The sequence below is a fragment of the Netta rufina genome (assembly GCF_964035555.1).
Source record: "Netta rufina genome assembly, chromosome: W".
Taxonomy (NCBI): Eukaryota; Metazoa; Chordata; class Aves; order Anseriformes; family Anatidae; genus Netta; species Netta rufina.
The window spans coordinates 11119915-11133936 of record NC_140139.1 but is presented as its reverse complement, the minus strand read 5'-3'; the positions used below and the strand labels follow the sequence as shown (position 1 = coordinate 11133936).

The window sequence follows — 14022 nt, the reverse complement described above, 5'->3', positions numbered from 1 at the left end:
TAACCTCAGATCCAATCATTCTGATAGTAGTTAGTAGTTCAAAAAGAAAACTGTACGCTCAATAAGAAATGTGCAACTCCATATTTTTAAGAGGACACGTAAGACCTGATGATTTTCTCATCAAACTACATGTATGTGCTGTAAAAAGCTCAGAAGCATGCAACACTTTGATAACTGTTGCTGCCCTTGCAGATTTGGAGACATTTTGATAATCTGCATTAGCAGAAACGCAAATGTACATTCTTTAATGAGATATATGAGCAAGTTCAGGAAAAAAAAAAAAACAAAACAAAACAAAGCAAAGCAATACCAGCTACGTCACGTAAAACCTAACCTTACAGGCTTAAGAGTTTAACTCTCTAAATCACAGAACGGACGAGGTTGGAAGGGACCTCTGAAGATCATCTACTCTGACCCCCCTGCTGAGCAGAATTAACTAGAGCACATTGAGCAGGATGGCATCCAGGTGGGTTTTGAATATTGCCAAAGAAGGAGACTCCACAACCTCTCTGGACAACCTGTTCCAGTGCTCTGTCACCCTCACAGTAAAGAAGTGCCCCCTCATATTGCGCCGGAAGCTCCTGTGCTTCAGTTTGTGCCCGTTTCCTCTCATCCTGTCGCTGAGCACAACTGAAAACAGACCGGCTCCATCCTCTCGACACCCTCCCCTCTGATATTTGTATACATTAATGAATCTCCCCTCAGTCTTCTCTAAAGCCTGTATATGAATGCCATAAGCCCCATTACCATTTTGTGACAGCAAATGCATACATACATATATAATTTTAATGCCTCTTAAGATATAATTCAACGGTTGCTCTATTATTTCCTCTGTACCATCAGAGTAAAACTGGTTTTACCACTGTAATTAACCATTTAATATGACCATGAGGGAGATTGTGCAAGAAAGACAGCAATCAACTAAAATCTGTGATACTTATAAATAGAATGCATTTGATTCAGAAATCTGAACAATGAAAACTGATTCTCCACATGCCATTTTTTGGTGGAGATGTTTTTATTTGTTTTTGTTTTAAACAAATCTTTATAATTTTCAAATATCTGAATGTATATATCTCAATACAGCTGGCATGGGATCTCTCACACACCTGTTTGAGGATTCTGGCTATAGGCCCTTGATCCATTTTGCTAGTGACTGCATCTTTCCTCAGTCTTGCAGCTACAGTTCCAAGATAGTCAAGTGATGCAACTCTTAAAGCCATTTCTGTTGATTTGTTACTGAACTGGTGAACCTAAGAAAAGAAGGACATATATTTTTTAAAATTATGTATTTATGCAACTGAGACTCATAGAATCATAGGTTGGAAGGGGCCTTTAAGATCATCTAATTCCAACCCCCCTGCCATGGGCAGGGATACCTTCCACTAGACCAGGATGCTCAAAGCCCCATCCAGCCTGGCCTTGAACACTTCTAGGGATGGGGTATCCACAGCTTCTCTGGGCAACCTCTTCCAGTGCCTCACCACCCTCTGAGTAAACAATTTCTTCCTTATATCTAATCTAAGTCTACCCTCTTTTAGTTTAAAACCATTACTCCTTGTCCTATCACTGCACTGCCTGATAAAGAGTCCCTCCCCAGCTTTCCTGTAGCCCCTCTTTAGGTACTGGAAGGCTGCTATAAGGTCTCCCCAGAACCTTCTCTTCTCCAGGCTGAACAACCCCAACTCTCTCAGCCTGTCTTCATAGGAGAGGTGTTCCAGCCCTTTGATCATCCTTGTAGTTTAATACCATTATCCTTTATCCTGTCAATACACTCCCTGATAAAAAGTCTCCCCCAATCTTTCCTGTAGGTCCCCTTTAAATACTGGAAGTTCACTATAAGGTCTCCCTAGAGCCTTCTCTTCTCTAGGCTAAACAACCCCAACTTTCTCAGCCTTTCTTCATTCTTCTCACAAGACACTGTTTAAACTTATTAAAAATTTTAACTTCACACACTATATATTTATCTATAGTGTTTTATTTATATTTATTTATATTTATGTTTATATTTATTTATATATTTATATGTATTTATATATTAATTATATTTATTTATATTCATATATTTATTATAATATATCCCTATTCTAATTCACACACTATAAAATTATGTCATTTACTATTACACCACATATACACAACCTCTCTACAAATATGCCTGTTAGTTTTCTTTAAATATATACTTTCATAAAGTAAACTAGATGTCTAGTACAGGATATATCCTTTGCAATAACATAGATATTAACCACCATAATATGTATTTCTCATTATTCACGCAAATATAATGAAAGCTACATCTTTATCAGCAACAGGACCATAAAATATTTTTCCAAGAAACAGGTTAAATTACTGTGTAAATTACTGTGTAAAACAACTCTCTAAGAATATGTTAGCAAAAATGTTCACATTCTGTAACATTTCACATTCCATAAGTAAATGTACTATTATTTGTATAAAAGCAATCTACTTAATTGTTTTCAGGTTCTGTGCTAAATGAACAGTCTAGAGAAGATATTTAACATGAGCAATTACAGCTATTTGACTTTAATCTAAACAAATATTTGCACTTACTAGATGGTATAAAATGGCACTTTTTAACGTGAAAAATGTCATGGAAGTGTAGAAGTGGACTTTTGTGAGAAAGAGTATACACACGACCTTTTCCAAGTTGCGTATCGATCATCCTCTGACCGAAATTTTAGTATTTATATATTACATAATAGTGATACACATAAGAAAATCCTTAAACACTGCACGTATGCATCAACTATCAGAATGTATTCCTCTAATAGCTGAAACTGAAATAAGTCTTCATAGTTAAAAACAAGAATCCCTTACCAATAGCCTTCCTAATAAGCTAAGGAGCAACTCTGCAGCTGGCCATTCTGGTTTATTGACTGTGGAAAGGAGATCTTGAATGAAGTTCTCAAACAGTGGCCTATAATCTTCTTCTCCTTGTTTACTACCACACCTGTTTAGAAGAAAATGTATTATGTAAGCAAATTTAAGATCCATTTAAGCTTTTCTTCTGATGTAAACAAAAATAATCCTATGTTTAATCAGGAAAAAAAAAAGTTTTATGCAATTCTAAAAGAAAAAAACTGGAATATTAGCAGAAAAATAATTTTATCCAGTTAAGGACAAATAATTCTAACATTTATCACTGTTTTTTCACTGCAGGGAAAGCAGCGAATCCAGGATAGTAGTATTTTTTCCCTCTAAGCTTTTTCATGTATTGTTTTGAGTTAAAGTCTGAATGAAGAGGATGAACAAGGCAGGTAAAAAAAAATCTGAACCTCAAGCTGTAGTCCTGTATTTAGGAGGTATTCAGTCTAGACTCTTGAAGTCTGGTCCAACTTATCTCAGAATTATATCTCAGTATTATGCTCTTCAAGGTTAAAATCAGAATGTAAAATTCAAACGTAACATACCTGATAGTGTTTCACTTACACATGACGTTCCTAATGTCTTTAATGATACCAGAAGTATGCAGAGAAATGGCTAGATCTCTAAACAGCCTTTCAGCTTAACAGTAGAAATTAACACGATAAAAATCTCAGGACTTTTTCTAAAAAAAAGCTTATTTTGATTATTCAGGTGTGTATATATATATTTATATATATTTCTGTTCAGCTATTAGCATTCCTAACTTTAGTTAAATTAATGTGATTTTAGATTTTTAGTCATTTTGATGACTGAATGAATCTGGTTTCACCACTTAAATATTTATTCAGCCTCCTCTTTTGTGCTTCAGATGAGTAACAGACACCTGATAAAAGGATCCTACATAAACTATCAGACAGATTCTTAAATGTATAAAGAACTCCCTGCAGAATTTCTGTGCCATAAAAGTTTTGTCTAGAGAGGAAGCTCTCTTAGGGAACTATAATGTACATTGTTATAAGTAACTTTATTGGTTGGTATTTAGCATTGTGAAGTAATTAGGTTTGTCTTCAGGTGTGACAGACTTTATTCAGAGATGGTTTCATCAATATACTAAAGAATGTAAGAGTACTTACTTCTTAAGGAAAATAGAAAGGAAGTTTTGTGCTGTTCTCATGGCTGTTTCATATGAGTTAGTAATAAGCACATCTTGATCCACCTAAAAATAACAAGATGTATTAGTCTAACATTTTAGCTTAGACAGAAATATGATTTCCAGATCAACATTTGTCATGCATCAAATAATTATGGCAGACAAAATTACATTGTCTGATTACTAGAGCACCATCATAAAACATTATACCCACAAGCACACAGTCATACCTGCACAAAAAAAAAAAAAAGTATCTTTAAAAATATCTTCCTTACTTTTTTGTTCAATTCCTCCTCTGAATTAGAATCTTTTTCTGCTGATGGTAAGTGCACAACACATTGAATAAGCTGCAGAACTAGTGCTGTTACCATTTGAATATACATAGGCTCTCCATCAGTGTCACTGCTATTTAACCTGTTAATATGAAAAGGACAGCATTAACAGTAAAATAAAACAAAACAATTATTTTTGGTCCTAAGTATTTTTTAAATTTAGGAAATTTTTACCACAGATAGAAATCTGTGTTCTAGACATTTATTTCACACCTCAAGACTGCCTCCACCAAGAAAGATAGAACGGTAATTGTTGTAGGCGATTCCCTTCTCAGGCAGGAAAAGGATGAGGTTGAGGGTCTGGACAGTAGTCCAAACCCGGGAAGCAACCCTGCAAAGCATGTCAAGATTGGGGGAAGTACTGAGCATAGGGCCGGGCAGAGCACTGCATCACAACCAGTGCCACAAAAAAAGAACGGAGAGTCTTAGTGATCGGAGACTCCTTGCTGAGGGGCACTGAGGCTCCCATTTGTCACCCAGATAACCTATCCAGAGAGATGTGCTGTCTTCCTGGGGCACGTGTCAGAGGCATTAGGAAGGCTCTGCCACAGCTCATTAAACCAGAGAATTACTATCCTCTTGTTGTCATTCAGGTTGGATCCCGGGAAGCTGCAACTAGAAAAATGAGGAATATTAAAAAGGACTTTGCATCCCTGGGAAGGATGTTGAAGGGATCAAGGGTGCAGATAGTGTTCTCCTCCATCCTGGGTGACCAGGACCCAGAAAGAAGAACGGGACAGGTAAATGACTGGCTGAGGGGGGTGGTGTCTGGACCAAGGATTTGGGTATTTTGATCTTGGGCAGCCCTTTGAGAAGCCGGGTATGTGGGCTGCTGACCGACTTCAACTGAGCAAGTGGGGCGCAAGTGTGTTGGGGAGCAAGCTCTCTGGACTGATTACCAGGGCTTTAAACTAGGTTTGATGGGGGAAGGGAGGGGAGCTAAAAGTGACAGAGAGGTGCTGGGTGAAGTTGTCACTGCTGTCACTGTTGAAGATAGTAGGGAAAAAACCTCCGAGTTGTCCCATAGGATCATCCAAGGGCTCCTCAGAGAAGGTAATGATCCTGATACCCCATCCGGAATTTTCTTCTTGCATCCCTCCAGGTGTAACTGAACCTGCTGCTTTCCTAATGTGCCTATATACCAATGCGCAGAGCATGGGAAATAAACAGGATGAGCTCAAGATCTGTGTATGGTCACAGGGCCACAATCTCATTGTGATCACAGAGAGACATGGTGGGACAGCTCACATGACTGGAACATTGTCATGGAGGGCTATGTCCTTTTTAGGAAAGATAGGCTGGGGAAGCAAGGGGGAGGAGTTGCCCTTTATGTGGTGGAGCAATTAGAGTGTACCCAGCTCCACCTGGGGGAGGGTGAAGAAGCAGCAGAGAGCTTGTGGGTGAGAATTAAGTGGTAGGCTGGTAGGGGGGACATTGTTGTGGGGGTGTACTGCAGGTCACCAGATCAGGAGGAGGAGGTTGATGAGGCCTTCTGCAAGCAGCTGGTAGTAGCCTCACAATCACAGGCTCTGGTTCTCATGGGGGACTTCAATTATCCAGACATCTGTTGGGTAAGCAACTCAGCCAGGCACACACAGTCCAAATGGTTCCTACAATGGGTTGAAGACAATTTTCTGATGCAGGTGGTAGAGGAGCCGACGAGGCAGGAGGTGCTCCTGGACCTTGTCCTTACCAACAGGGATGGGCTTGTTAGGGATGTGAAGGTTGGGGGCAGCTTGGGATGCAGCGACCATGAGGTGGTGGAGTTCAAGATGGAACTTGGTGGAAGAAGTAAGGCAAAAAGTAGGATTGCTACCCTGGACTTTTGGAGAGACAACTTCGATCTCTTTTGGGACCTACTTGGAGGTATCTCATGGGCTAGGTTGCTAGAAGGCAAGGGTGCTTGTGAGAGCTGAGTAACATTTAAACAGCACTTCTTCCAAGCTCAGGATCACTGCATCCTTAAGAGTAGGAAATTGTAGGAAATTGGGGAAGGGGGGCAGGAAACCTGTGTGGATGAGCAAGGAGCTCATCGATAAGATCAGAAGGAAGAGGAAGGTCTATGAAATGTGGAAAAAGGGCCTGTCCTCTTGGGAGGAGTATAGGAGTGTTGTCAGGGCCTGCAGGGATGCGACAAGGAAGGCTAAAGCCCACCTAGAGATGAGGCTTGCAAAAGAGATAAAAGATAATAAGAAGAGGGTTTTTTTAAGTATGTAAACAGTAAAAGGAAGACTAGGGATAATGTGGGTCCCTTGCTGAATGAGGGGGGTGTCCTGGTAACGGGAGACGCTGAGGAGGCAGGGATACTGCAAGCTTTCTTTGCTTCAGGGACTCCTCCCCGGGACTCCTAGACCCTGGAGGGAGGAGAACGAGTTTGGGAAGTGGAGGGCTCCCCCCTGGCTGACGAGAGAGTGGTTCGGGAGCATCTGAGTGGGCTCAACACACACAAATCCACGAGTCCCGATGGGACGCATCCACGTGTGCTAAGGGAGTTGGCAGAGGTGATTGCCAAACTGCTCTCTATCATCTTTGAAAGGTCCTGGAGAAGAGGAGAGGTGACTGAAGATTGGAAGATAGCCAGTGTCACTCCGGTCTTCAAGAAGGAGGATCTGGGAAACTACAGGCCAGTCAGTCTCACCTCTGTCCCCGGAAAGGTGTTGGAAAAGCTTGTTCTGGATGCCGTCTCCAAGCAATTCGAAGAGAAGAAGGTTATGAGGAGTAGTCAGCATGGATTCACCAAGGGGAAGTCGTGCTCGACCGACCTCGTTGCCTTCTATGATGGCATCACCAGCTGGGTAGATAAGGGGAGAGCCGTGGATGTCATCTACCTTGACTTTAACAAGGCTTTTGATACCGTCTCCTATGACAGCCTGATAGCAAAGCTGATAAAGTGTGGGATAGAGGAGTGGACAGTAAGGTGGGTTGAGAACTGGCTGACTGGCTGAGCTCAGAGGGTGGTGATCGGAGGAGCAGAGTCTGGCTGGAGGCCTGTGACTAGCGGTGTTCCCCAGGGGTTGGTGCTGGGTCCAGTCTTGTTCAACATCTTCATCGATGACCTTGATGAGGGAATAGTGTCTGCCCTCAGCAAGTACACTGATGACACAAAGCTGGGAGGAGTGGCTGACACGCCAGAAGGCTGTGCTGCCATTCAGCGAGACCTGGACAGGCTGGAGAGATGGGTAGGAAGAAACCAAATGAGGTTTAATAAGAGCAAGTGTAGAGTCCTGCACCTGGGAAGGAACAACCTGAAGTATCAGTACAGGCTGGGGGATGACCTCCTGGAGAGGAGCTCTGACGAAAAGGACCTGGGGGTCCTGGTGGACGACAGGTTGACCATGAGCCAGCACTGTGCCCTCATGGCCAAGAGGGCCAATGGGATCCTGGTGTGCATTAAAAGGAGTGTGGCCAGCAGGTCAAGGGAGGTGATCCTCCCCCTCTACTCTGCCCTGGTCAGGCCTCACCTGGAGTTATGTGTCCAGTTCTGGGCTCCTCAGTACAAGAAAGACAGGCATCTCCTGGAAAGAGTCCAGCGGAGGGCCACAGAGATGATACGGGGCCTGGAGCATCTTCCTTATGAGGAAAGGCTGAGAGACCTGGGTCTGTTCAGCCTGGAGAAGAGAAGACTGAGAGGGGATCTCATCAATGTGTATCTGAGGTGTGGGAGGCAGAGGGATTTGGCCAACCTCTTTTCAGTGGTTTGCGGGGACAGGACAAGGAGTAATGGCCACAAGATAGAGCACAGGAAGTTCCACACCAACATGTGAAAGGACTTCTTCACAGTGAGGGTGACGGAGCATTGGAACAGGCTGCCCAGGGAGGTTGTGGAGTCTCCTTCTCTGGAGATATTCAAGGCCCGTCTGCATGCCTATCTGGGCAGCCTGCTCTAAGGAACCTGCTTTGGCAGGGGGGTTGGATCCGATGATCTTTCGAGGTCCCTTCCAATCCCTTCAATTCTGTGATTCTGTGATTTATTCATTTGTTTCTCTCTTATGAAGTGAAAGATTGGTTCTAACGAAAATATTAAGTATTATTCTTAGGTAGGAGAAATGACTGAAATAGCCCACAGATGACTATCAGAATATCTGTGAAGCTCAGTAGTTAAGAATCTACAGAAAATCTTTTCATATCAATTTTTTTAAAAAGCTTTCCCCTTCATGATAGTAGCCGCAGATAGGAAATGCCCTTTAACAGACCAGAACTAGAATTCTATAGATGAATAGTGTAGTCACTGTGGGATCGAGATGGTGACTTCCTTCTGGCAAAAATCCTAATTCAAAGAGGGTATCTACCAGTTATGGTACTATGCTTACCACATTCCTATTTGCTCGATGTCCGATGATTGTAATCAAAATGTCACAAAATATTAGGCATAAACACTCATGTTACACGTTAGGGTCACTGAATTCTACTTAAAAGTCCCAGTGCATTTATTTTACTGAATATTTTCCTGTTTATCCACCCTAGATCAACTAACCTATTTCATTGGCATTTGTCTGTCTCCAGGGAAAAGCTATATGCAAGCAAAGCACTAAAGCGATGCCAACAACAACAAATGTTTTAGAATCATTTAAAGCTTCCAACCCCAATTTTAACTGAATTTCAGTTCAGGTCAGATTCTCTCCCAGATTGGACCTGAATCTATTATTTAGAAGATACACTGAAGTCCAGCTGAAGCACTTAAAACACAGTTAAAGTAAACTGAGCAGTTCCTAAATGAAACTCATTCAAAGGAATATTAATTTGTATTCCTGAAAAGAGTGCTCTGAGTATGTCCTCAAAGAAATTCACCCAGAATTCTCCTATTAAGTTTTAGCAATGAATTCAATAGCTCCATATAAACAGAATGAAAGAATTTTGCAACAGAAACCCCTTTGAATGCACACTAACATTACACTTGTTTACATCCTTAGTGAGAAGACTAACAAGATATTTCAATTATTTTAGTAACCAAACATAAATATGATGGCATAAGAACAGTGACTATTACAAGATACATTTGTCAGGAAACTCTACTCTCACTATAGAGATTTTGAAATATCAACCAGCTTGTAAAGTTGCAGATTTTTTAAGAAATGTTAATGCTGAAACCTAAAATCCCACACGTACAAAACTGTAAGTGCTTCTATCTACAAATTAGCAATCTATGTCAGAAATTACCTGAAGTTTCTCAAACTCCTCTTGCTAGTTGGTAGTCTTGCAAGGGAAGTGAAAATTTCTTCCAGTATCAGCTGTCTATGTTTTTCATACCTGGAGAACACCTATTTAACAGTCACAGGATTGTTAAAAGTTATTTATTGTTACATTAGATACTGTTTGTTAAATTTATTGTTAAAAGTTATATATAGTAACATAGACTTCACATGACACTTAATGCACACCTTGTTTTTAATGTATTACTTTGTTTTTTCAAAGAAAGCATTTATTTATAAAATATATAAAAAAAAAACACAAAGGTTTTTAAAATCTTCTAACAACATAAATGTGCGATAGCTCTTAAAAATACCATATATTTTAAAGATTTCTGTCAATGGTAGAAATATGCCATATAAGAAAGTCAAATAGTTACTTCATATCTTAGTCTTTAATATTTGCCTGACATGAAATATTCTTTCAATTTATGGGGTCATGGTTGTAGACTTTGCTTCTATTTGTTTAGGCAGAATTCCTTTTATAAATACTGGAGCATATCATCCTTACAAAGATGGAAAACTTCCACTTGAACAAGCACATATATATATTTCCTGAAATAATATTTTAATATTATAATAATATATAATAAAAATATAATAATGTATTTTAATATTTAATATTTTGTTATTTTTATTATATTTTATATTATTAATATTTTTATTAATGGATTTTTCATATACCTACCTCTTCCAAGGAAAATAATTTATTCTATTATAAAAGTATCCTGCTGTTGTATAGCTTATTCCATTGCATAAATTCAAATCTTAACAAAGGAAATGTAGAAAATCATATCACTAAGATTTCTTACACAAGAAAGGACAGGTAAGAGAAAGGGGTTTGTGTTTATACTTTAAACCACATAACCATAATTAAGTTCCTTGCTTAAGTAGGCTTCCTATAGAAGAAGAAACCTCCTCTGTAAATAGGAGCAACTCAGATTTAATACCGTTCCTAGATTATGATACCGAACTGCAAAACCTTGAACTCTAATTGTCTACCAGCAAAAATACAGCCTACGTAAATGTCCTAATAACTTTCGGATGTACAGGACCATGAAATCACAAATTAAAAATTACTTACTGCAGTCACTAATTTGATGGCACATAACTGTAGCTCACTGACATTTTCTACAAAGAAAGGTGTTATTCCCATAGATGATACCTATGAATGGGCAGAAAATATTCTAAGTATATTTGACAGGCAAACTGATATTCATGCAATTTTACAAGCAGATTATTCATTCAGTAGATAAGGTATTCAACAACACATTACTTCATATTATTTGCAAATTTAATACAATTAGGTTAAACTTTATCTTAGGTGTACAATAAAAACCATTAAATATTTAAACATGAAATGTTCTTTTCCTGCAGAAGAGAAAAGGAAGATAACATACTACACAACAGACTAGTCAGTCTAATGTTAACCATTTAAAAAGTTTGTACCGATTTTATATTTAATGTCATTGACATAATCGCACTTTACAGTCCCTCTGGGAAAAAATAAAAAATAAAACAAAAACCCCACAACATTCTCAGACAGAAATTCTTCTGATAAAACTTACCTGAAGAATAGTTGTATCAGTAAGAAGCTGTATCTCTAGCAACTCTGACAAACTGCTGACAATGTCACAAACTTTGTTATACAACATCACTATAACTCTTTGCTTGTGGGTGGAACACTTAGCGCGTTTTGCTTTTGAACTTAAAATACCACCTAGAAAATCAAAATTATTTTCATTAATTTTTTCAATGTTTCAGTTGCATCAAATACTAGAAAGATGATCGTTTTCTCAAAAAATGTCCCCCAAACAATTACACAATGACAGCATTGTGAATACAACTGTTTACAGGAAAAAAAAGTAGCAACAGCTGGAAAGCAAGAATTTCATATGACATTAATTTTTCATAATTGTTCTGAATTCTAGATCCAAAATTTTTAAAACAGTTCTTGAAGTTGGATACCCACATCTGATTATATATATATAAAAGACAACAAAATGCTAAATGCAAAATAATTTTCATTGAAATAAATCATTATATAAACAGAGATTATGACTATAAAGTGACTTATTCATACATATAATAACTATATGCACAAGGCAAACTTCAGACACGTTTCTAAATAGTTTGGTCTAAATGGCACTATAGTTATTGCAGTAAACCTAAATATTAGTACAACTAAGTTATTTAGGGGATGCACTTAAGTAATTGTTATTTTTCTCTACATTTCAACATCCTCAAAATAACAGAAAACATTAACTCAGATGTTGTATGAGTTATTAGAGAACTATCAGTATAAGAGTTGCATATAAAAATATTCAGGGAAGTCATATAACTTGTATCATCATACAATAGATTAAAAAAAAAGGAAAACATAATTGAGATCAGCCCTGATGAGAAGGACCTGAGGGTGTTCGTTGATGAGATGCTCAACATGAGCCAGCAATGTGTGCTTGCAGCCCAGAAAGCCAACCGTATCTTGAGCTGCATCAAAAGAAGTGTGGCCAGCAGATTGAGGGAGGTGATTCTCCTCCTCTACTCTGCTCATTTGAGACCCCAATTGGAGTACTGTGTTCAGCTCTGGGGCCCCCAGCACAAGAGGGACATGGATGAATTAGAACGAATCCAGAGAAGGGCCACAAAGATGATCAAGGGGCTGGAACACCTCTCCTATGAAGACAGGCTGAGAGAGTTGGGGTTGTTCAGCCTGGAGAAGAGAAGGTTCTGGGGAGACCTTATAGCAGCCTTCCAGTACCTAAAGAGGGGCTACAGGAAAGCTGGGGAGGGACTCTTTATCAGGCAGTGCAGTGATAGGACAAGGAGTAATGGTTTTAAACTAAAAGAGGGTAGACTTAGATTAGATATAAGGAAGAAATTGTTTACTCAGAGGGTGGTGAGGCACTGGAAGAGGTTGCCCAGAGAAGCTGTGGATGCCCCATCCCTAGAAGTGTTCAAGGCCAGGCTGGATGGGGCTTTGAGCATCCTGGTCTAGTGGAAGGTATCCCTGCCCATGGCAGGGGGGTTGGAATTAGATGATCTTAAAGGCCCCTTCCAAACCAAGCCATTCTATGATAAATATAATGTGAAAAGATTTTTCAAAATCTCTGAGCATACTAACCACCATGAGGATCCACTCTATATACAGGGTCATATTGAGGATAGAGAGTGTTCTGCAAATGAAATTTTGTGTATTGAATAACTCTTTCTATTACATCCTCAATATATACGGCTTTAGGCATATTTGGCGATGTCATAATATTGATAGCAGTAAGACAAGCATCAGCAGATTTTGTCACTCTCTCCATAATAAGATCTCTCCATAATCTCTCCTCATCTTCAGTGTCATTGTTCTGTAACAGGAAAGAAAAGCAGGGTAGTGTGAACAGAGTCAAATTTTTATCCTTACCAAGTACGATATAACAGTAACATTTTAATATATATCAATGGTAAGCACTACGAAGATTGCAACATTCTCTACTTAAGACTGATGTACCTTAGGCAAAATCTGAACATTAACATTTTCCTCTAACATTTTCCTTAGTGCTGTATGTATGCTGTTTGCTGCTTTGACAAGTCTAATTTTCACCACTAGAGAGAATTCTCACAAAATAAGACTGTTATAAATCACATGAAATTAATGAGAAGACTACTTTCTCCACAGACTGACTCATCTATTACCTATGGGTTTAAACTATGTCTTATCAAATATGACCATTTAAGTTTTAGCACTGGGTACATAATTCCTGTATTTCTGTGTTTGTACAAGTTATAAAAACAAACAAACAAGAGGCTAATTATGAGTATGCTGTTGGCTTTCCTTGTAAAAAAATAAGGGGTTGGTAAAACACTAATTTCTAACCTTATCAACTTTTTTCCCTTGAATCTAAAAAAGTATTGCAGTGCATTACATATATGGTAAAATATATATTAAAAAAAAATAATCAACAGACACCTGCAAATCAAGAGATCCCTGCAAAACTATTCCATGCAAGAAATTTAAGTTATTTGTATCTTGCACAAAGGAGGCTTTAAAAATACAAACAATTAGTTTTAAAACCTTTCTATTTTCTTGCTCATTAATCTTGGGAATAAAAAGAATCTGCAAGTGCATTTTGCCTTTGAATAATACCCTGACATGGAGGTAGGTTATCTTCACTGCACTGTAAAAATAGTATAAATTTACTCCTTAACAGAAGGTTTCTTTGCCATAATGATCTAAATTATATTTAATGGGTTTTAAGAAAAATCTAAAACTTGTTTGGCTAAAGATTGCTTCTTTTTTTAATTGAAGCTTTGTCTCTGAATTGCAATCATGGGAAAATTTCATTAAGTGCTTAGTAAACTTGTGTTTTACTACAGAAAGCTAAAAGAAAAATATCACTTTAAAAGCACTGGCAAAAAGGCTCAACCATATTGCAACAGAGCAGGAAAACCATCACCCTTTCACTTATTTTTCATATTG

At 38.6% G+C, this 14022-nt stretch overlaps 1 protein-coding gene across 4 annotated transcripts in view; it reads right to left on the bottom strand.

Annotated features, from left to right (window-relative positions):
- LOC311220786 (nipped-B-like protein) overlaps nucleotides 1-14022 on the bottom strand; it is a 194445-nt gene that overhangs the window by 29194 nt on the left and 151229 nt on the right. For all 4 annotated transcript variants that reach the window (XM_084304368.1, XM_084304367.1, XM_084304369.1 and 1 more), the window contains 8 exons: nucleotides 12679-12910; nucleotides 11123-11274; nucleotides 10639-10719; nucleotides 9526-9626; nucleotides 4312-4450; nucleotides 4020-4102; nucleotides 2839-2971; nucleotides 1110-1253 (listed from right to left, as the gene is read on the bottom strand). In XM_084304368.1, coding sequence (XP_084160494.1) covers nucleotides 1110-1253; nucleotides 2839-2971; nucleotides 4020-4102; nucleotides 4312-4450; nucleotides 9526-9626; nucleotides 10639-10719; nucleotides 11123-11274; nucleotides 12679-12910 — 1065 coding nt within the window. The remainder of the gene's footprint in view (nucleotides 1-1109; nucleotides 1254-2838; nucleotides 2972-4019; nucleotides 4103-4311; nucleotides 4451-9525; nucleotides 9627-10638; nucleotides 10720-11122; nucleotides 11275-12678; nucleotides 12911-14022) is intronic.